The 25,377-nt window shown below is 38.5% G+C and overlaps 1 protein-coding gene across 1 annotated transcript; it reads right to left on the reverse strand.

Annotated features, from left to right (window-relative positions):
- Positions 1-11,311: 11,311 nt before the first annotated feature.
- On the reverse strand, positions 11,312-23,287 carry LOC139730274 (uncharacterized). Its single transcript, XM_071641153.1, has 9 exons — positions 23,244-23,287; positions 21,807-21,888; positions 21,175-21,420; positions 18,823-18,900; positions 17,915-17,993; positions 17,251-17,297; positions 14,950-15,014; positions 12,151-12,323; positions 11,312-12,033 (listed from the first exon to the last, which is right to left on the reverse strand). Exons 1-9 carry the CDS (start codon positions 23,285-23,287, stop codon positions 11,312-11,314), a joined length of 1,536 nt encoding a protein of 511 aa, XP_071497254.1.
- Positions 23,288-25,377: the final 2,090 nt, after the last annotated feature.

Below are 25,377 nucleotides of genomic sequence, written 5' to 3' on the forward strand. Positions count from 1 at the left end.
TTCAAGTTTAGTAGAGACTGACTGCAAGTCAGCTTCATACAGCATCGGGTATATCACGAAGATTTTGATAATGCCTTTGTGGTGTCATGTTCAAAGCTTCCAACCTGACATAATTTAAAATTTGCAACCAAATCGATCTCTGATTAGAGTTTTTACGTCCTTAAAATGCCAATCCCTGCACCGCGAAAGTTCGTTATGCCAGAAATACGCCACTTGTAACCTTTTTCCTGTTGGTAAACAGCTACATGTACATAACAATTGAAAATGTAAAGGAACCTTTTCTGCTGCCAAGCGTGACCATAATGACACGGGTAGGCCTACATTGGTCATGTTTCTCTTCCACATATACTTGCATTGATACAAAATTAGTTATACCAGCGAGAGTGGTATACTTGTAGTCTCTTTCCCAGCTGCCTGGTCACCTGCCTCCCTCCCCCTACTTCTCTTTCTTCATTTTTGTTTGTGTCTTTGAACAACATGACACTATTACCCTGAGTAGCCACGTCACAATCATCAAACGTAAAAGGTAACAAGCAGCTATAGAACAGACAGTGGGTAGAATAGCGTGGGATGAATGTTTTGCATACGCAGCAGCAACTTAAACCTTGAAAACTATACAATAAGCTTAGACAATGGCATAATATATCAATAACAACAGAAAAATACATTTCCTCCGAAGCGGATGTCTGAAGCAAACTGAATTGTTTGTTGGCATTGATTTGCTGTTCTTTTTTTCAGAAAGGGAAATCATTGGTTAATTGATTTCGGGAATTGCCTTAGAAACTATACCACAATCGTTGTTCAATCCAGGGACACAGTATGCTACGTTGTGATGTATAGGCCTATACTGAGGTTCTGTGTGTGGGAGGGGAAGATGTAGGGGTTCACCAACTATAGCGTGTGATGAGGATGCAGAGGAGGCAACATGACGCACCGCAAAAAAAAAAAAAAAAAAAAAAAAATCACAATAATATTGACTTAAAAAACAACTAATTGGTTATCCTTTCAAAGTTCCACTCTCTTCATGATTGCTTTTGGACATAGAAAGGAATCATTTTTGCAGGTTAAGATGGACATACAAGGACAAAACTGGTTTTAGTACAATTATTTACGATGCAACTGCATACGATTAGTGAGGGATGCCTTTTTTTTGAGGGGGGGGGGGGATTAAACAAGCACGTTCCTTCAAAAACAGGTTGATCTGAGGTACGTGCCCATTAGACAGCTTATTGCAATGTATGAGAGGATCTTTAAACTTTGCAAGTTAGTACTACAATATCTGGCCGTCATATTCAAATGATGACATTTGAAAAGGGTAAAGATATTGATTTTTTTTTTTCAGGCGTTCAATAGATATATACCATCTGTCATTTCAATGAAATTATGAGGCAGTAAAGCAGAGCAATAGAAAACGTACTTACCTGGTAGATGGAACTCATAGATATCAATCAGTCAGCGGATCAGGAATGTGAAAACAATATTTAAAAGTTTGTGCCCGTATCGATCGCTGTATGGTCCAGGCGGTCCTACATTTCGCACCAGCGAGCAGCCATACGTCCGCACTGGCGCACGTTAATCCACAATATTATTTTCATGATCACACGCAAAGTCTGACTTATCTATGAGGAAGAGAGGGTTTTTAATAGCATTCTCTCTCGCTCGCTCGCTCGTAAAAAAACAGACCGGGTGACACTTCAACAATACGCAGGCACTCCTACACGAAACCAACCAACAGGTTTGGGTAATTAAGTCCCTTCCGCGTATACAAGCTAAATCGCTGAACGTGTTAATCACACAAACTTTGATTTTTTTTTCTCTCTCTCTTTGCACCTACTCTGTGTGTGTCTCTCTCTTTCTCCCTGTGAGAATGACAATGATATTGGAACAAACAAAACTGTCCACCTTGGCTTGGTACAAGTGCGCTGTTAGTAATTAAGGAACGAATTGTCATCCAACCAACTCAGGAGCGCTGGACAAAGCCTATAGCTGTAGGTCTATCTAGACAGGGAGCGGATGTATGTTGGTATGGTCAGGAAGCGACCGCAGGATATCACTGTTGACTTGGTTGATCTTACAAAGAATGGCCAAGTATGTTAAACGATAAACAATTAAATCACTGCATCGTCGACCGTCAACTAACAAAGAGATCCTGAACTAATTATCCCTTTCACTCGATCGTTTGGAGTGGTGTTGTAAGGACCAAACGTTGTCATAGTTTAATCCTTATAGGCAGAATGACAATATAGCAATCTCCACACATTACTCACGACAAGTCCAGTTTGGAATACCGTGACGTGCCGAATTTGATCTGTGAAGGAGTAGGCTTACTTGTACGTAGTGGTCATCACACGCAGCGTTGCGGAAACAGAACTCTTATACGGGCACCTGGCGCCTCCGTATGATAATCTGTATAAAGCTTTGGCGGCGACATCATACCGGGTATCCAGAATATCAGTCCGATGATTCCTCTCGTGCTGATCCGGGTTTGCATTTCATTTCGGATTGCTTCGTACCATGAATTATCAGTTGGGACGATACCAGATCCAGTGTGCACAGGGTCTTGGTTTTAATTACTTTCACCGTTACCGGATGAACCGGTGTATCAGGTGGAATTTACCGGAAACTGATCGTCTTCAAGAGGGCATTACCCTTTTTGACAAGGACCCTGGTTTTTCTTTTCGGACTGACGAGGAACTATTGTAATGGGCAGGGATAATGCAATTGCGAGTCGCATTTCACGCCACGCTATACAGCACCGGCTAGACTTCCCATTTGGCCGTGCAGTGTATCGTACGTTTCGAATTGAAAAGGAGGGGCTTGGAAATTGTGAGGGGATTACAAACAAGCAAGGGGAAATATTTGTGCAGCGATTTGGAAAAAAAGCAACACTGCTCTCTCTATACAGGTTATACAATCGACTGCATGCCATTCAACTGGGTAGGCCTATAGCTAGTGTCCACGTACCTTAGCAGGTATCGCAGCCGAATGGTGTATGCTCATGTACGTCGACTGCCCGTAACGTTAAAGAGGAATTCCAGACGATTTTCATAGTTTCTCATCATTTATTGTATGGATTTTTGGAATTTATTGTAGCCCTTGACCGGATAAATCAATACTCTTAAAACCCAAAACAAATTATACCAAACAAGGATGACGACATACATGTAAGAGGGTCACTCGCATAATTATTCCAGTAATGTAGCAATGTAATTCATTTCCACATCACTTGCTTAACTTTATTTGCGTAGAATATACATGCTCTCTACTTCTGTCTCGCTTCCTTGAGCATCCAATCACGCACTTTTATGTGAAGCTGCTTTGTCGTCATCCTCTTCATTGTGATTTCTTTTCAATGAATTTTGAAAACATTCTCATTCCTTATCACAGTTACTACACATTCTGAAACTAGAGATTTTCAAGTGCTAAAGTCTGAAAATCATCTGGAGGTCTCCTTTAAAAGGACATCAAAACGGAGCCTAATTAATTTCTTTCTTTAGACTATAAATGACAAAAGGCGCTCAGTTGCAGTATCCAGATAGCTGCACAAGACCGAGTAGCAGCGTGATACGAAAAAAAAAACTAACCTCAGAAGAAAAAGATAAGCGAACAGACAAACAAAAAGCTAACCAAGCAAGAAATAAAATTCTTCATGAACAACCGAACAAACATCAAGAAATATTCCCCCAATCAAGCCCAGCCATCTCTGCAGGTAGGCAGGTAGGTGAAACGGAATGTAATTTCGGTCAATAAAACAAAACAGTTCAAAAAAGAGAATAGAGAAAAGAACAGAAAAAACGATTTGAGAAACAAGAGACATAGGCTAACATTAAATGTATATCGTCACTACCACAAACTATTTTGTATGATTAAGCTTTTCCCTTGAAAAAAACAAAACAAAAAAGAACCAACATAAAATGCTGTCCATGATTGTGGTAAGTGGACATTGCATAGAATATCTCAGGAAATCACAAACGAGTGTACTCATTTTTGCAATAATCTTACAAGAAGTATCCACTTTGATCTGACAGTCTTGTCAGAGCACAGAAATGCTGTAATGACGTTTTATAGTAAAAACCCAAACAAACAAACAAACAAACAAACAAACAAACAAACAAACAAACAGTTAAGGGACCGAGTCTGCCATGTGACTTACATACAAAAGGATACATGTGAAAAGGATCATATAATTATCTTTTTTTTTTTTCTCATCTAATACGTTTTTAGATCAAATGGAGTCGTTATTGACAGGAGTTTGTTTGGTTTCCACAGGGGACGTATATGTCGGATCATGATGGATCCTTCCGATTCTTAACCACTAATTTTTCGTCAGTCACAAGCCATCTTGACTTGAGGGAAACCAAATTTTATGTTGGAAATGAGAATATTACCAACTAGCAGTTTCTGGTTAGTTTCTGCTCCCCAGTGTCTATTGTTTGCTGTTTGTTTGTTTCATTTCCGTATTCAGATAAAATAATACAATATGCATGGAATCTGCAATACGAGGAAACCAGGTGTATTTCAAAAATACAGCTGTTCTTCAGGGCATTTGGTCCTACTTTTACCGTACAAAGTAACATAGGCCCTACATAATTATATCCATATAAATAATAGTCATAATGAACACATTAACAAATACAATGATAGGTTATAGAATAATAAAGGAAAAAAAATGAAAGTGGGAACAAACAAATAGTGGATGCTATACGTTTGGCACATCATTGTGTCATTGCACATGAAATTCATAATACAATGAAACTTACATTGTATGATGAATGTTATGACTTGATTAAGTCTAATAGATACGCCTCCTAAAATATACTACTAAAAGCACTACTGTATACCTACCTATATGACAATCAAATTGATAAAAAAAAACACGTACCTCATCAACACGCGACCATAAAGTCACCTGGGCAAGAAAAGAGAACTAAGGAAAAAAAAAAACCCAGAAACCCCCCCACAGAAATCCCATTCATGACACAGCTACTTGGAGAACAGAGGGAAAAAGCCACTTAATACGTACCGCGAAGAGAAGATGTCCGCAAGCTCCTTGGACCTGGACTCATACAGGAAATGATCGTGATGAAATTACATTTTCAGAGGGTTATCCCTACTCGAAATGCCACCCCCGAATTAGCAGCAGTGTTATAGTAGCTGAAACTCACACAGACATCTACCCCCCACACACACACAAAAGCAACACAAAAGAGAAACATTAACAAATAACACAATTGCACGGATCCCTTTCTATCACTCCCGTACAGCTTCCGTAACTTCTCACTGGCTCCGCAGATTTCTCAGCACACACAAACGTACACCACGCAAAAGAAAAAACAAACAAACAAACAAACACACATACACACACACACACACACACACACACACACACACACACACACACACACATAAACTAACTGAACTGTTAAGACCCTTTGATTAACCAAATTAACAATAAAGGTCCCCGTAACCGAGATCCACCCACGCCCTTTCTGTCCTTGAGATCTGACGTAAATCCACGTTTCCCATTGACCTTAATACACCTATGTAATGCTTTACTATTTCAAAACGGTTAAAATTACTCGTGAAGTACACTATACAGTTATCACAATGCACCTGGGTACTTGCTATAGCTGCCAAAAGAATGAGCAAGGCGACTCCGTAGAGGTGACCCTTAAGGTAGTATAAACAGATTGATACTATCCTTGAAAGCAAAAGATGAATTTCCCACCTCCACACTTCTTTTTGTATCTGCATGTTTTTTGATTTTTTAGATGACGTTTTTGCTCTTCATTCGGGTTGAAAAATGAAGCGAAAGAACACCTGTTACCACTTCCATATCTATCAGCCGTATCTCTTCACCTATTTCTGTATTTACTATGTTTATATCTATCCATCTATCCATCTATTCACTTGAATGTCTCTCTCTTTCTCTCTCTATATATAATTTTATATATGAGGAGCTTGCTTCTAAAAGGCGCTAAATCCATAGAAAAAGGATGGATTTAGCGCCTTTTGGAAGCAAACTCTTCGCATATAGACATAATATATATATATATATATATATATATATATATATATATATATATATATAGAGAGAGAGAGAGAGAGAGAGAGAGAGAGAGAGTTTGCTTCCAAAAGGCGCTAAATCCATCATTTTTCAATATATATATATATTATACATATATCGATCTACCTACCTATTTATCTAATATCTATCTATCTAATTATATTTTTCTTTCCCTATCTTTCTATACCTATCTACATTATCTTCCTATCCATCTGTATGCCTATCAATGTATAAGGCGGATAATGTTGATGAATATTGCAATTACATAAAAATTGGGCAATTAGCTGATAATATTTTCTTGCAATGACTCAACACCCTTTCGAAACCAATGCCCCGACCCTTTCAAACCCGAGACGTCTACCAAGTGTAGTGCCTGCGTAATTCATTAGGCTCAACTATTAAAGTTGACGATTTGATAAAGCATGACCACTTTATGGTGCGTCCATGTTAGTAGTGATGTATACAAGCATAGTTCTGGGTTATTTTTACGCTATACATGTAGAGAGTGGGGCACGTCGAAGGTGAATTTTTTTTTTTCCTCTTACCATGCCATCTACCAAAGACAGGTGCAGCATTTATCATATTCTGAATTATGTTGAATTGCGTGCTTGTATGATGCATCTTTGGTAGTGACATTGCAGTATATCGCATGGGGAAAGGAAACACTAGGCCAACGGTTGGACAAACCTGATCACGTGATAGCAGAGCAAGACTCGAGGCCCACTTCGGCTTCTTTGTTTTGTTTTGTAACAGACTAAAAACATTTATTTATCTATTCATGTTATATGTATGTATGTATGTATGTATGTATGTATTTATCTATTTAGTTATTTACTTACATTCTTAACTACTTATTTATCTATTTACTTATTTATTTATTCATTTATTTTGACATCGCGGCCCATCGGTTGAGAAGCGGGGTAATAGAATTTCTAATTCCGTCCGTCCATAGGCAGATCATATCGTTGTATGCTTTATGTAGGAGATTATGATATTCTGGTATTTAATCGAATGGAAAAGGAAGCCAAACAATTTCGTGATGCTTTTGTCAGCGCAGTCGCTTACGTTTTTCAGTTTTCGTGACAAGTTGAAGGCATGGGTTGCGTTTTGAGAACATTTTGACGAACTCGCAGAACAGTAACTTTGAAATGGTGACTTCAGTTATGAGCAATAATTATAGAGTACATTTGTATCTTCTAATCTCTGGGTTTAGAAGGCTAGTTTGGAAAAGTTTGCAAGATACCTTTCTAGGGACTTAAAAAAAACCCACACCTCCAATACATGTATGTTAGTCCATACTCTTTCGATGGAGTTTTAGATTGTTTCTCCGCTCGGAGTGCTGATCATAAAAGAGTTTTGAGTAAGCATCATCATCCCATATTATTACCTCTGTCAACATGACTTAATTACGTTACTTACAAATGTACACACACATCTGCTTTCTGTCCCTCGCTCTATACACACTCTCTTTTCATACATTACTACGAACACAACTAACCACATGCACATGCATCCAAAGGAAAACAAGAACTTACAATACATGTGCCATACTTTATTGTACAAAAGGAATACATTTCATAGGTTAACGCCCTACAGAGAACGAGTGGCTCTCAATAAGTGATCATGATTGAACCAGGAATATCCTATGATGTGAAGAAAAAAGTAACGGATAATGCAAATTCACCAGTTGACCTATGTATGCTTGTGTGAAATCACGTGGGAAGAAAATGACAACCAGAATGCAACACAAGGCAAAGGTCTATCTGGTGACACAAGATATCTACACGAAAACGTCATCTCCCAATAGACATTATACTCATCAAATTCTTGGACAAGAATAATCTTTTAGGGACCAATTCTGAGCATTGTTTTTTTCTTCATGATGTTCTTTTAAACTCTGAATTTCATTCGATATCAGCATCATATTCAGAACGAAACGAATAAACAAGACGAGGCAGCTATATTCTTCTAACTTTAATTACGGTTTGCATACCCTGTTTAACTTTGCCACGTATATCACAGAAATAAAGGTCAGACTGTAATCTATCCATTCACCATCTTATGCCTAAATCATGTGAGGAACATCATGACCTGTCGGGTATAAACTGAAGAATACCCGTACAAAATTTTGTCCCATGTCATTGACCCCGAGCTCGGAATACAATTCATTTTGCACTGTATATGGGGAGGAAATAAAATGTTACCTACACAAGTATGGCTGCATGGCATAAATATGATTTTATGCATGCCTCTTTATTGTCTTATCTGCACATGTGCACATGAGAGCACTGAGAATTGTTTCAAATGGGTAACGAACACATGACAATCAAATGACCACTGATTGTTAAATGGACGTCAATAATGAATAGATGACATCAAGTCTACCACCCTGAGGTATGCAGGTTATGGGATTAATCGCCATTCAAATATGACACCTGGGGCCCGTTGCATAAAAGTTACAATTATGGTAACTTTGCCATCCAGTGGTAACTTCCATGGAATTCTTGATTTTGATTGGTTGTTGAGTATTGTTACCATGGTAGTTACAATTTGTACCATTGGTCGGCAAAGTTACCATAATTGTAACTTTTATGCAACGGGCCCCTGGCTTACCATCAACATGTGAATGATGTGCTCTGGAAGAGCTCAGATTCAAAACATAGAATTTTGTAGTGGTGCATTATAACTGTACAGCCCGTATAGCTGTGCTGAAAAGCAGTTCATTGGCAAATGCTGCACCGACTGGCTACAATTCACATTACCATGAAAGATTGTTCCAGTCACTATAATAGGCCAATATAATTGTGGCAAACATGATAACATACCCTGGTACAAACTGCAATGTACCTTCACTCACACAACCCATTCTTTTCTTTCTTCTTTCTATTACTAGTATTTCTAAGACAATACACACACAGAAATGAACAAGGCAATTGGTAGATATCATTGTAATTATGAAGAATTCCAGTATCAGTATATCACACACTATACAGGTACGGAATCAAGGCGAAACCAAATGACCTCATCACTTGTCTAACCAGCATGGAACCCTCTAGTCTATTCTGGACACATTGACTTGTATTGTGCTAATTTCGCTACAGTGATAGACAAGTCAGCAAATACTGTTTCTTGTAATACACGTTCTGAATGTATAACACACATGATCCATCTGATTCACTCATATGAAATAGATTGTGGCTTACACATAGCAACATACAATGTACACCGTAACTTCTTTCACATGCTAACACTATTTGCTCAATTTTCTGATTGTTCAAATCAGATTGCTCCTGTTCATGATCAGCTTATTGCCAAAATATCCAAGACTATTACAACCAACCACATTCAATTTTATTGTTCCTGCTCGCTGTGTTTCTTGAATTTCCCCAAAATCCTATTGGTGATGAAAGCTTTTTGATCTTTGCTCCAAGTGCACCACAATTTATGTTGCTATGAAGTTTAATTGTCCAAGTCATGTGCCATAATCTAAGATACAATGGCATTTCTTTTTTCATGCGGGAAATTATATCAGGCCTACGCTGTGCAGATATGGGTCATTTCTAAACATGTCAGCTGCTCATACTCCAACCCCCCTTTACCTATCCATTTTATAGGGTCTTTATTTCTTTATTTTATTATTACTTTTTAGAGGGGTTCATACATTTTGTAGCAACAGGGTCATTCATCTGGCTGGCTTAAGCTAGTTACAGATGTCCCGAACAAAGAGAATGAACTCTTTGCATTATGATGTAGGTACATGTTACGCACTTTCTTCACATGCCAACTTCTGGTATGCCTTTGGTACCCTTTTGGAGCACATCGGGAAGTGGTCCACTTTTGGCTCGGTTTGGTTCGGTATGGTATACTTTAGGAGTGTTCAAACGCTCCTCTTGTGCGGGTATGGTACAGTTCAGTTCGCTTTAAACTGTTGAAGGAGAGTGCTTGAATGCACCCAATGATTGTGAGCTGATGTAACAAGAGCATCAATTTTTTTTTCTTTTTGTTTCGATCTTTGAGACACAATCCTTAAATGTGCAAGTGCTGAAAAAATGTGTGGATGCCGTAAAAAACCCCATCGAGGTTTCATTGGTCTTGAGAAAAGCAAACCACAATTGTCATGTAACGTACTTCTGCCAGATTTGGGTGTCTCAAGAGGAATAACAAACTACAAAAATATTACAAAAAGAAAATTTGGCAAGCATACATCACTGATTAGATTGATAAATTAATCCTTGGAAGACATTAATTAATGGAAGACATATTACAAGGCAAGATCCTAAGGTAGAGGAAAAAGGAAGAATTTTAGTTCTATAATCAGATTCAACAACTTATTTGTTATTTCTTAAAGTCAGTTCTTAAAGTCAGTTCAGTGTCAGTGTGTTCTTAAAGTCAATTCAGCTGGCCAGCTCTCCTAAACATAACATGAACTCAGAACACACTACGGAGAGTTTTGCTATCCTCCTGTGTTGATAATCTATCTAATCAAAAGAAAAAGATAATACCAAAATTCATTCTTACCCTAAAGTGCTTTGGACAGTCAGACATACTAAGTGTAAGAACTCTAGATTCTTGACAATGCACTTAAAAGGAAGTAATAACACATCTTACAAAATAAATACATAAACATTTTGAATGTTACTTCCTATTTACAGCAGCAAATATGAAAAAACAAACAAACATGTGTGCCCTGAATGATGAATGAAACCATTTTGTACAAAAAGATGCCAGTACATGTACCTGAGGTGTCATCGTGGCTTCATTTCCTTAGCAGCTAATACATTGTATGTACATCCCTCTCTAAATTTCCTACCTCCGGCAAAACAAACAAACAAACAAAAAACCCTCAGGAAAACACCTTCTTCATAGATTCTTTCCAGTTTTGATGAATGACAGTACTTCCCCCCCCCCTCCCATTTGCAGTCCATTTAATCATTTCAAGTGATTACAATACCAAGAAGAACCACTACTTTCTCCCTCCTTCCTCACAACAAATTATTCATGAGAGGAAAAAGAACAAACCTGAGTAATATTGTAATACTGCCACATCATTTCCCTCACTATGGAAGACAAAAATAGTGTAAAACAGGAAACACACTCAATCACACACCAGTATGTAACTTTTCATACTCGTAACGCAGAAGACTTTGCTGTGAGACTGCGGCTTAAGGTGCCGACTGCTTTATGGCTTGATATGTTACAACAGCTTCTTTCGTGACGGCGTGTCTGTGATTCTCCCTGTTACCTCTAGTCTGCCTCAGTGTCTCGCCTAACTCTGTCACTCAACGACAAGACACTCTCTGTTCTCACATATTCCTGAGTCGAGTCCTTCCTTTTATCTTGCTCGGCTGGTTTTGCCTGCCTGTCGGCCGTCCTCACACTGATGGATGAAGTGGTTGAATATGTTGCATCCTCTTCGTGGGCTGCACTCTTGACTGCAGTCCGTGCTAACTGGTGAGCCAGTGTTGTAACTTTGGCAGAGTTTATTGACTGGTTGACTGAAGCATCTTCACCTTTGACCCCATCCCTATGACTATTAAGACTACTGGTTGAGATGGCAACATCATCTTCTTGATTTGGGTATGATGCTACATTGCCCACACTCTCTGCTCTTGTGGATTGCATCCGAGACATTGGTCGAGACGCATTGTCAGTAGGTGTGACACTACTGCTACCGGCGTCCACCATGGAGAAGGCCAGTTCCCCCTCCTCTTCACTGTCGCTTTCAAAGCTGTCATCCTCATAGACAGGACTGCCCTCATCGTTATTTGTAGTGTTGCCATGGTTACCTCCTGCAGCATCAGGTGATGCTGGAGATGCGGCAGAGGAAGCCTGAGTGTAGGTGGAGGCGGGAAAGGAGGAGATGCTGAGGGCATCGTTGGCTGAAGTCACCGCGGCGATGAGAGCATCATCCTCCATCTCGGACTCTTGTAGCTTCTTCGTATCTCCGTGTACGTTGTGCTCCTGCTCTGAGATTTGTTCTTCCACTTCCTTCTTCAACTGTTCATTACCATCATTATCCTCCTCCTCCTCCTCCTCCTCATCCTCCTCCTCATCAAAGTCATCTTCATATTCATCCTCTGGGCTCCTGTCTTGCTCAGAATCATCCGGGATCTTATCCGCATCTGCTGCAGGAGCAGGGTTATCTTGCGATGTTGCAGCTGGTGGAGAAATATCTTGTTTCTTTCCCCCGTCTTCCAGGACTCTCTCAAGAAGTGCCATAGTTCGTGGCTTCTCCCTCTGGTTCATTATCTCCAGTCTGAAATGATAATGCATTAGAGACGACACTTACATGTATGCTGACTAAAATGGAGTGAAACGGGGCCTGAGCTTTAGCAGAATCATTCACTCTTTTCCTATTCTTGATCATCCCTCTTTTGCTCTTAAGCTTGTTTGATGTTGCCTCCCAATTCATCCTTATCCTTCACAGGTTGCCCCCTATGATCCTTGGGATCATCACTGATCCACCCACCTCTTCCTTTTGTCTGTCCACCCTCTTGCTTGAATTGCCCTTTCTTCCTTGTTGGGTTACCTCGATCCCTGCCAGTCACTTCTGACCCTTCCCTTTTGTTTTCTTTGTTCTGTGTCCCTAGCCCTCCCCTGACTGTGCTTGTTTGTGTAGTTCTTATATGTGATTGCTTTCCCTGCCTGTTTGTCATTTTGCCTCTGACAAAGTTTCTGTTAGGATCGAAAGCTCAGGCCCCTTTTGACTCCATTTTACTCCATTGGCTCGCCACTATTGTATAAACAGTTTTCAGCTGGTTTTCTTTTTGGCTACACTTATGTGGACTCTGAGAAAGTCAGGCCACAGATTTCATATGCATGAAATATAACACAAATCATTTTTTTTGGGGGGGAAAAATTTGACTAGTGTGTATATCTATAATCACAAGTACAACGTATAGAAAGAAAATATCTGCTCCATGTTATAACATTGATGTGTCTTATATCAATAGTGAAATTGGTCTATGTATAACTACTACAGGAGACTTAGATTACAACAGTACCCTGACTAGGAGTTTTCTCTTGTGATATCCAAATTTTATTAAAACCAAACATAATTTTGCACCATAGACTTTGATGATAATAATTTTGGGAAATAAGTTTTTACTTTGTTGTATCAAATTTTCTAGATAAAAATTTTAGTTGCATCGGGAGCAGTCTTAATCCTCTTTTCCAAACTTACTTTTCGATGCCAACTATGTGTGATTTAAATGACAGTGCTTGTAAAAGGGGGAAAAGGGAGAAATTTTTGATGTGTTGTCACATATGTCTATTTCTGCATGCAACAATCTGCTGGTCAGGTTTCTGATTTACAGGGTTATGCATGGCTCTTCCTTGAAAATCGGGTCCTTATAGAACTTTGATAGGTGTAGATAATCAATCGTGCACACCACACTTTGCACAATTCCCCAAAGTACATCATTGTTGCAGTGATGCCAAATATATAGATATTAGCATGATATCTTAACAGATAATTCTCAATACTTGAGATAATTCTCAATACTCGTGATAGAGAAAAAAAAATTCCTCATATATGTATGAAAGAAGGCTTACCACACTATAAAATAAAAAAACTGCCCAGACGATTGTGTAGATTATACTTCAACGCTAGCAGTACATCCCATAGAGAGCTGATTAAATCAGTTATTCTATTAGGGAGGTTGTTGAAACATCCAAATTCCCCCTCCCCCTCTCTTTTTTTTTCTGCTGCGGAATGATGCAGCAAAATCTGGTCTAGAACAAGGGAGAACCAAATATCCTGCCAACATGAGACCGGACTTGTCACTTCCACACTAGCCTCTCGGGTTCTCCTAAAAATAATCATCCCAGTGTAATTCACCCTACTGTGAATGGGTCAACATTACTGATGCTTCAATATCATGGTTACTATTTGCATGTGCTACAGTTTTCCAGTTTAAAGGGAGATTGTCATCTCTGTTTCAAGTGACTAATTATCTGCATGATTACAGTCATCTTGATTTAGATGAATTCTTGTGACTTATTATATGTTTTTCAGTACCTTATTCAGATCTAAAAAGTGGTATTTTCTACAAAATGATTCTCTAACTTCTTTTCTTTTTACCTCCACCATATCAATATGAATGGGGAAAACATCACCTACATGAGACATAGACCGATTATAAATAGGGCAAAGGCTTTAATTTTGTTTTCTTGTTTTGATTTCTGATAATGGCATATGACAAATACTGTGGTTTTAAATGTTTTACTCTTATTTACACATGGCATCTTTACGTCTTAGAATTCTATTGTACCTTTTATTTTGCATCATAAAGTCCCTGTTTATGTAGTCAGTATGTATGAATATTCCTCATCAGCGGACGTGCAAAATCTTAGTAAGATCTTGAATAGAGCAAAGTACTTCAGACTTGATGATCATGTATTCCTTGATGATCAATGTTATTTGGTCCACTTGGGCTAATTTTAGCAGCTTTAACCCCTTAGAGAACGGGCTGATTTTGCTACAACACGCATTTCTCATGGACACCTGCCCCAGTATCCTTGGGACTCATCCTCAATGGGTTAACAGCCTCATCTCCAGAAAACACTATTCATGTGTTATACTAATGATTCAGGCCAGTCAATGAGAATGATGATGCACATGCAATATAGAACTGCCTTTTTTCAGCTGCACTAAACACACTTCTCTGTGTGTGAATGTGTGAGAGAGAGTGTGTGTGTGTAGGGGGGGGGGGGGAGAGTGATACTCCTGTACCCCCCTCCCCCATCCCTCTCTTTCCTGTACCTTACACACAGGGTCAGCAATGGGTCACTACCTGCACACTTCTCTCAATCTTGGGATAAGGGGAATAATGATTCAGCAGTTTATGCAATGGGAAGTGCAGAACACTATACTGACTTACCTGACACCTAGTGGGAGTTTGGCCAGCTCTTGTTCACGCATTTCCTTAGCAGCCTGTGCTCTTGCCTAGGGAAGGGAGGGGGGGGGGGGGGGGGGGCAGGGATTAAAAAAAAAATCATTCTCATGCTGGGCCTCTTGCAAGATATGAATCACTCCTCTATTAATGGCCAGAAGGTCCAACAACAAAGGATGCTGTGAACATGCATAACAAATATTACATAAGAGCATGGATAAAATTACATTGTAGATAAAAGCCACTATCATCAAAATTGGTCCCACTCATAGGGTCCTTGACCATTTAGTGTTCTTAGCTGGAAACTTCAATGTTGGCTTTAATAGCACAATTAAAGAACATTCTTGCTATTTATAGTTTAGCTATGAGAAAGCTTGCTGGTTTGTGGAATTCTCACAGAGTTACAGCTATCACTGATAATAGTTCCGATAAAACATAATTGTATAGGTCCTTTGTGGTTTGTGTCTTGATAAAATGGGCCTAGTGGAAATGACATTGAGTGATATCTGATTTCCTCCAGGCACAGACCTTCTACTCAATATTTCCTAATGACATAGAACGGAAGCAGGAAAAAGGGCTAAATGAAGCGATTTCACTACCCATAAGCCAAAATCGTTTCCCTGCTTAACTCTTGAGTTGCCAAAATCACAAGCCCATTGACAAATATATTAGATTTAAATCACTTTTTGGTGTGTTAGGTTGATAAATCTAAAAGGGCATGCAGGAATAACTCATGAACTCATAATGACATTGTCTGTAACCTGCATTAAGGTCACTGGTTTTGCCAATCTACAGGATCTGGTAATCACAACAATGAGGATCTTTTCTGAACATCGTTCCACAGTAATGTCACCTTGTGGGACATATGTGACCCACTAGAACAAAGGGATCCGAAAGTCGGGGGAGGACAATTTTCTGAAAATGGCATGACATTATTCCCATACTCTTCTACTTTAACTTCATACATAGCACAACTCATAAAAGTACACGGTTGTAGAGATATCGATGATTTTATCAGAGCATGTCGAGTAGTTGAGGAAATCAGAGTTTAGAGAAAAACGCCTTCAAAGTTGTCCTTCCGACGCTATCATGGTCAAGAGGAGGCGAGACAGTTTTCACCGCTTGACAATAGAAGGCACGCTCCTAGCGACCTCCACCATGTTCATTCAAGCTTGTAGCGCCAGCGGTCCATGCACGACCAATCGGTAATCAGGATGCCACGCACTGACCAATAAGATCACTCCCTCGTTGCTACGGGCGGAGCTGCGGCGCTAAATCCAAATCTTCGGACACGTTTCTCTTACATTGAAAGTCGGAAAATCATGACCCAGAAAAACGCTGATTTCTTGCCTTTCCTTTAATCATTTAGCTTCGAAATTTCGGCAGATGATGGACAAAACATTAGACTACAAAACTATGCCAAAAACAGAAATCCGATTGTTTTGACCAATTTTAATGATGTGAATTCAAACTCGATTTTCTCGGCTCGGCCGTCGGCAACATTAGGATCCTTCTGTTGTAGCGGGTCACATATGATCTATCAGTTAAAGAGAAGAATACTTCTTCTTTCAAGTTCTATGACGGGATAGTCCCTGAAATTAACTTCACAACTCATTGCCTACTAAAGGCAAGCAATTGCTATTTTCAAATTAATCAGGATCCCAATCATAACATGTACATGTACATATGAATATAATGAAATTTCGACTTTTGAAAAACAAAAGAAGAAAAGAGGAAAACAAAGGAAATTCCCATAATTTCTTCAAAAAGAATGCAAACAGAAACTTTAACCCATTGAGGACGGGCTGATTTTGCTACAACACACATTTCCCGTAGACACTTACCTGAGTATACTCGGGCTTGTCCTCAAAGAGGAGTTAATTTCTTCCATGATTCTGTATAAATGTCCAATGACTTTGTTCTTGCTTAAGTGTATGATTTTCATTTTTTTTTCTTTTTCTAATGGATTGTATTGTGATCAAACTGCCAATTTTGGGAGGCTTAACAGGGGCGGATCCAGGAATTCTGTAAAGGGGGGGGGGGGGACAACTAATATTTCTGGTGCCACTTCTGGGTTTCATTTCATTCTTTTCTTTTTATTTCTTTTGTTTTTAACGAAAAATAAAGGGGGGGGGGGGGCATGCACCGACTGTGCCCCCCTCTGGATCCCCCACTGCTTGAGATAGTTCACAACTTTGTGTGAAACTTCACCCAACCTTAAAAACACTATCAAGGACTATAGTAGCTATGCGATGTGAGGTGAACATGGCATACAACAGCATTTCTTACCTTTGCCTTTTGTTGCTCTCTAAATCTTCTCACTTTCTCTCGCTCATCTGAAAATCAAAATCAGACATATAAAGAAAAGACCGATCAGACTTAAACACGTCTTGTCTTGGCAAGATTCAAATGGCGTAGGAAAAGAGCAAATACGGAATAGAGCAGAACTTTCAGTTTGGCGGTACATGATATGTTGTGGACACATTGACATTGGCATGCCAAAAAATTATAATGCCACTATTTTCAGGCCAAGCATAAAATCATCAATTCAGACCTACAGGCTAGATTGCTGGAGAAACGGTGCGTCCATTCTAAGAATACAATAGCCGAGTGCTCATATCAACTAAAGTCTTCTGCTGTCGGCACTGTTTTTGATAAAGTTTGAATACTCTATTTGCTGTAACACTCAAAGTTAAAAAGCTAAAAATGTGAGAAATGATTTTCACAGAGATTACAGTGTTCAAACTTTAAGGATTTGTAGAATAGTTTAGTTACTGGGGGCTAAATTCACTTCAATTTTTACGCTAACGCTGCCATCGAATGGCGTTACCTCTATGAAATGTAATTATTTATCCAAAGGCTTAGATCTTTGCCTGGATTACTACTTAGGAAAGACAGATTTCATTCAGAGCTGCTTTCTCCTCAGCCTAAATCTTTGTGGAAAGTTACTTACCATTCTCTCTCCGATATCTCCAGGCCTCTTCAGCATTTAGGAAGGCATGTACATTGGTAGAAACCTGTTTCACTTTACCCTGTGAATCAATAGGGGGGGGGGGATCCATAGACCAGTATGAATACAAGCAATTAATTGGTTTATGTTTCTTCTGAGTTATACCATGGTATGTTAATGATGCGTCATTATTGAAATATGTTGTTTGTTCTTACATATTTCTTAATCTAATTGTTTCTCTCTCTCCTTTTCGCTTGCTGTACACTATCATACACTGTGTGTATGTGTACAAATCTATTTTTTATCCAATCATTACTTTATTCATTTAGGACAAGTGACTAAAAAGGATACCTTTTTCAGAAGAAACCCTTATACATGCAGTGTTTGTACTATGCTAATCATGTTTAATGTTTAAACCTGGTATGATTCTAATAAAACACCGCATGTATGTTACTATTCATTGTACACTGTTTTTACTGTGAATGGGTAAATGCTCAAAGTGTGTTTACACGATCAGACATCTTGGTAATTAGTAACGGATAGAGTGAAATAGAAACCCACGATTGGAGTATTTTTTGAGATTAGAATATCTACTTTTCTTCTATAAATGGCTTTCAAATTACAAGAAACTGTCAGATAAGGTCCATCTTATCATTACTAAATAGCCACAGGAAAAAATCATTGATAAATTTATAGGTAAAAGAATTGTAGATCGAGGATTTTACATGCCAATGATGTGTCTTGTTTGTATCTTATCATAGATTGGTACATTAGCTGTATGCACATGCATTCACACCGATTCACACTCCAAATCTGCACATGTACTGTACATGGCAAGCTGTTTGTTTTCACTCCAGCTACTCTGGAAGTGACTTTTACCCAACCATGAGAATAGGGTTTTGGGTGTTTACCTGATGGCGGACATCGTAAGGGACCATCTGCTGCCTAAAGCGATACACTGTGCTGATCTTGTCTGCATCTATGCTTTTCTGTGAGACACAAAAGAAAAAGAATATCAAACTGACAGACTTTTCAAAAGAATATGAAGATGTGTGCATGCTACACTCTCATCATAAAATTCACCTGACCTGACTTCTACTGTGATACTTCACTGTTAAGGATGAGTTAACTTTGAATGGAAAATGTAATAGCACATCAAAAGTGGATATAAAACATTTTACATTATTGCAAGGGTTGACACAAGTATTACAAGGGTGCAGGTATATTGAAGGAAGGAAAATATCAGAGCTTGAAAACCGGGAAGAACTGATCACACACTTCTGAACAGTGCAATCATGTCAAAAAATGTCATTATAATGTATGCATCACACACATTGTACTTGCTTGTTTGGGCAGGAAAATACAGGATGAGCAACCCAATGTTTTGCTGTACACTCACATTCATTTTGTAGACTCCACACAGGAGTCAGCTTGCACTAGCTGTGACTTGCCTTGACTTCATTACACTTACAGAAAATATGCCAGGGAGAGGACAATCTTTAAAGTGATAACTCTTTCATAAATGTAATCAGTTTTAAAGGTAGAAAACCCCATTTGCACGCCTTAAATGAAGAGTTGTATAAATACAGTGGTATGTTGAAGAGAATATCTTTTTTGAAACTCCCATAAAGTATTGAAAGTGGAAGGTAACATTTAGTACATTTTTTTGACGGTTAGATTTTGAATTGAATTGTTTTCGGGGCTCACCGTAAATTCCACTACATTACTAGGCTACCTTTGCAGACCCATGTACTGCATGTGTGTCCATCATGTATATTTTGTGAAGAAAGTTCATCAACACTTACAAACATTTCTATATACATTCTTACCACACACTGTATATGTTATTACATCAGCTCTTGTACTTTTAGATTTGTGTTTATAGATCACAAATACAGAAGAATGCAACAAAGAGGCTTACACACAGAACTACTGAGTAGTTGAGTTTTGTGCATTATTCAAATTTTAGATAACTGTTGACTTCCAAATTTCTAAGCAGTGGCCTAAGCAAGTCCCCTGAGGTTCATATTTAATGTTTTGCTGCATTTTGGGAGGTCTGTAAAAGGTATCCCCTACCTTTAAAAAGCTACACTTTGATTCAAACTTGCATTTTCAAATCTACAGTCACAACTGTGTTGGATGTCAAAAGTCAATATAGGCCTACAGACTTCTGACATTTGGACTATATATCAGGAGAATGACCAGTGAAATAACAAACTAGTTAGTTTGTGATATCATCAAAAACACGTATTTAAAGACAAGTCCTACTTCCTCACCTGTTGTTCAACCAGTATAGTACATAAAACAATAGACCGATTCGGGTTCGTTGAGGGCAGCAGACAATTTGTGGCACTGGGCGCAGCCATGAGCTCATTTTGAGGTGTCTTAGCCAACCCCCCCCCTCCTCTCCCCCACCCCCCCCCCCCCCCCCCCCCCCCCCCCCGGGCAACATGTTTATCACACACTTGTAACAAAGGTTCGCGCACTAAGCAAGCGTTCGTGCACTCAGTATGAGACGCCTATTGGCTAAAACAACTATGCATCAGTTTTTCATTCCGCGCGCGGAAGGGGATGGGGAGAGGGGGGGGGGGGGTCGGCTAAGACACCGCGTTAATGGCGCTGCCCATGCCAAAAATACACATAGCGCGTCACAGAATCGGTCTATACCTGACCCAGGCCTTGGCTGGAAACTGTCAAATTCTCTCATTTTCCATAACAAAATACCACGCAGAACAGAATAAAAGATATGATGTAAGTAATGAGGTTGGATTGGTGGCAAAAATTACAATTAGATTCTATAACTAGTGAGCTGGTGTGCCAAGAGTCACAGTCAGGAGTCACTGCTTGCATGTATTTTGAAAATCAATAGTCCTTTTGTGAATAAAAAGTTAATGACTATTAACCCGCTAAGGACCAGCTGATTTCGCTATAACATGCATTTCCCATAGACACCTGTCCGAGTATACTTTCGAGAGACTAGTCTTCAAGGAGATTAGGATGCTACACTCAAGTTTACAGGATTGCTATTATAACTGCACATATGATGGTTTAATAGATACAAAAATATTGTTATTTTTTTTTCAAATGTACACCTGTTGTCTAATTTCCCACAGATTTTTCACTTTAATACACTGCTTTGTGATACACTTTCATTCAACACACCTTGCACTGGAAAATTCTCTCGAAAGTCAGACAGACAAAATTTCTCCAGTATTTTCTGCAACCAATTTGAGAAAGACGTGTGTTGTACATTGTGAACTCACAAGAGTGGTATGAGCAGACTGAGTCAGCCTTGTGATCTCCGACATCTGTATTCTGGTCTTCTTCTGAGGGAGTCTCTGGATTCTTGGAGTCAGTGCTTGGTCTTCGGAAGACCCTCCTCTTCTCCTTCGTCTTCCACTGTGCTGCAATCCGCTCCCTCCATCACCATCTCCTTTGCCCTGACAAGCCTCCTGCTCAGATTTCTTCTGGTCCTCATTAGCAATGAGATAGGCAAGCTCAAGCTTCACCTGATGTACACATAGAAAAAAAGCCAAGACATATTATACAATATTCACAGATAATATTTATTTGTTGTATACATATCAAATCTCAAAGATAATGTTTCTATGATTCATATGACTGTTGCTAAACACAAGGCACAGGTACATTTGCAGTTTGAAATTTTTATATTCCTATATAATCATAAATAATGTGGATGATTCTTACAAGTTCCAACACTGATTGCTTTATTAAACGTTTTCTTTCATCTTTCTATCGATCTAGCTACATTCAGTTCATAGAACACACAAATGTATACCTTGAGGTCCAATTATTGAATGATCAGAGTACATAGATGTCCAAGTACAACAGGATGCAATCCATTGGCTAAAACTAAGGACAACATTTTACTCACAACCAGCGGATGTGTCCTGTACAGTCCTTGTCCTGAGGTATCAAATCTTCTTTCCACACGTTCCCGGTTCAGGTACCTTTCCCTGGGGAGTTGCAAAACAAAGTTTGTTTGTTTACATTGCTAGTCACTGGAGATTTCCAACATTTTTCCCATGTTAGTGTCACAGTGACACATCATGTTGTCCAAAAATCACAGACATTAACTTTTATAAGCTTCAGCCACATGCATATTACAGACTTTGAACTCTTTGAGCTGCTTTGCAAATATGCAAAATGTGTAGGTGACTGACTGAATGCTTCATCAAACTACCATCTAGACATAAATGTAAATTGGCTTGAATCTGTTCTGAGTGACAAGAAAGCAGCTGCTACAATACTTGCCAAAACAGAACTTGGCACAAGGCTTTACCTTCAGCACCATAGGTAAAGTGAAACCTTACTAATACAAGATGTACTAGGTAAACATATGCTGTAGAAACCTATTACGTGTAGGTTTGTGGTCAGGGTTAGAGTTTGAGCAAATATTTCTTTTACAGCATTTTTCCCTCTATAAACAACACATCTTTATTTGATCCAAATAAAAAGTGCCATCCGTTTTGATAAAATGGGATACATGTACATGTATTAAGTACAAAAACAAATAAACAAACACACAATTTTACATGGGGGGGGGGGGGGGTGAATTAAGAACAGGAACCCTTTGATTTCCAAGTAGCCTAAAGTAAAACCTAGCAATATCATTCGAAATGTGTCACATACAGTTTCCAAACTATCAAAATCAATATCATGCAAAACTCTTCTTTAAATCTTAGGACTAGTTAGGTTCGCACCTAACGTATGTACTTCACTTGGCCAAGTGCGAAAAATAAGTCGTGTGAAAAAAAAACCCCAAAAAACAAACCAACCTCCCTCTTTCTTTGTTGCATGTGCATGTTGATGTTGTTGATGAGAATAGGCTACCTATTTGAATTTCTTGTTCATATTTGACTCTTTTCCGCTCCGGTAGTGTAGACTCTAGCTCTAACTTGTTAGACACATTTTTTCTACTAACCACTAAAAAAAGCAGCATGTACATTTGGCAATCTAATAAAAATGACGAAGAAACAACACACCTTGGGTAACTGCTTGATCTAGTATAGTACTACACGTACTACTACTACTAAGTACTAGTACTACAAGTAGACCGTCAACTACTACAACGTACAATACTACTAACTGGTTACTTGATTCGACAGCCATAGCATAGCGAGATAGATCAGGCACCATGGTCCATGTACCAATGCAACACGTATTCATACGTGAGGGACTGAGAACTAGCATTAGTTTAATCAACCGTACCCAGCTCCAAAAAGTTACCTCTCAGTTTACTCAACAAAGCATCAAACTCAAAGTATGACAGATTGGTAATGAAATGATAAAGAAAGAACAAGGCACTCACAGTTTTTTTGTTATACATTTTGAGACCCTGGTTTCTTCATTCATCGTCAAATTGTATTTTCTCTCACACAAGGCAGCAGTCCTCACTTCCCATACTAGCGGCGGATCAAGCGGATGGCGTTCACAGTTGCCTGTACAACAACCTTTGACCCCTACGAGTTATAGACTTTGCTGAAGTCGGTTATTCAAAAACAAAACAAAAACACGAACAAACACCGGACGCCATCTACGAGTTAGCAACATGGTCTGACTGAGGGCAGATGCGCACATAAACTGAGGCCAGGGTTAAACTGGTAAACTGTTGCTGTTGCTGTTACCCCACTACTGCGAGTTGCATATACATGTACTACACTATGTATATGCATGTTAAGAATATGGAAAGGAATAAACTGAAAGATTCTTTTGTTAACTTTCAAACATTTGCGAAACACGACACCCTTCTATTATCAACAGCTGTTAAAGGTTACCCTCTCGGAACTTGCGATCAAACAGCAATTCCTACCCAATCTTACCGTTCATTTTGATCTTTTCAGTCAGCATCCCCTCAGCTGTGGAATAATCTATCTGAAAGTAGAAAACGAACTGACTCAATATAAAAAAGTAAATCTACGTTACAAACTTATTTGTCCATTGAATAGTCTCATGTGTGAGCATGTGCAGCTGGTAATTATTGTTATGTGTTTCTAACTATTCCTGAAACTGTACCTTCTTCCTTGAATTTTCCCCCTCTCTCTGTCCTTTTCCCCTAGCGCTTAGAAACATTTAATGTGATAAGGGCTCTATAAATATTGTAAATTATCATTATTATTATTATCACAGTGCAATCATTGTTTTTTTTTCTTCATTTTTTCCATTAATGAAAAAGGTTCTGTGAACGATGATAGCCAATCGAAAACATGCTGCAAAAATTGTTGCATGGGTATTCACTAATTTATTGATCTATTGATCTGTATCTATATACATGAGTAAGCTGAATACATGCTAATAATTTTGCGCTGGCCCGAGCAGATCGATTAAAGGCCTCAATTGTCTACAAATTTTAATCATCATCATTAAGTGCAAATGATTGATTCAATGTATGGTGTAGTGTTCATTGACATGAATTGTTGACTTTCACAGATCTCTTTTCTTCACCGTCCCTGCTATAGATAGCACCTGTCCAGCCTCGGAATGCACACTGAAATGGTGCGGGCTTCCCATTTCTTCCCCTCACTGTTTTTTTTTTTTTCCACTGTATTCAATATTGTTTTATTACACTTCTATCTTATTGAATCTTGTCTTATACATCGTCTTATATAAAAAGTCTATTGGTGATTCTATCAGTCTGTGTCCTATACGGAAAATGATAAAAATTCAATTCAATTCAATTCAATTGAACTTTTATTTTCATCTATAACAGAAAAATAATACAGAATACAAAGGAGGCCTATACATGAATAATGCATATTATTTTTAATCTTTTTTTACAATGCAGATCATTAAGTTTTTATGTTTTGATGAATTAATGAATATAAACAATGTATACTTTGCAGTGGTAACAAAAATGTAAAAAAATAAATCGATTGAACTGAGTGATCTACTGAAAAGCTGAGCGTTTAAAGCATAGATCACTAAAAAACAAAATACCCAAATCATCTTAATAATCTATCCAAATTTATCTATTTACAATTAGAGAATTTTACGACAAATACATATGATATACTCATACAAAGTAATGATTTGAAGTATATTTTAAAGTATATATTATATAGAACATATACAAACTTAATAAAATAAAATAGCAGTTGCGGCACAGACATTATTCATAAGGCCGTGAGTACAAAACTACTGAAGAGACAAAAGGGAGAGCAGAAACAAACACATAGTTGATCACACAACAAAAAAGGAAGGAAGAAAAAAAAAAACTAAGACCTTAAAGCACATTGAAAGACAAAGTGAAGAGAGGAGGGGTCACAGAAAGATTGAAGGAAAAAGGTACTGAATACGCCACTCGATCCGTCATCACGACAGGTGTAAGTTAATGTATGAGGGTTACAATAATGAACAATTCAATTATCTAGTGTCGCATGTATAGAATGCGAAACAATGTTATCATTGTATTTGAAAGTATAATGAATTCAGAAGGGTCCTTTCTA

Source organism: Diadema antillarum, unplaced genomic scaffold (genome assembly GCF_040938485.1).
Source record: "Diadema antillarum isolate AM-2024a unplaced genomic scaffold, OU_Dant_1.0 seq00000300_RagTag, whole genome shotgun sequence".
Taxonomy (NCBI): domain Eukaryota; kingdom Metazoa; phylum Echinodermata; class Echinoidea; order Diadematoida; family Diadematidae; genus Diadema; species Diadema antillarum.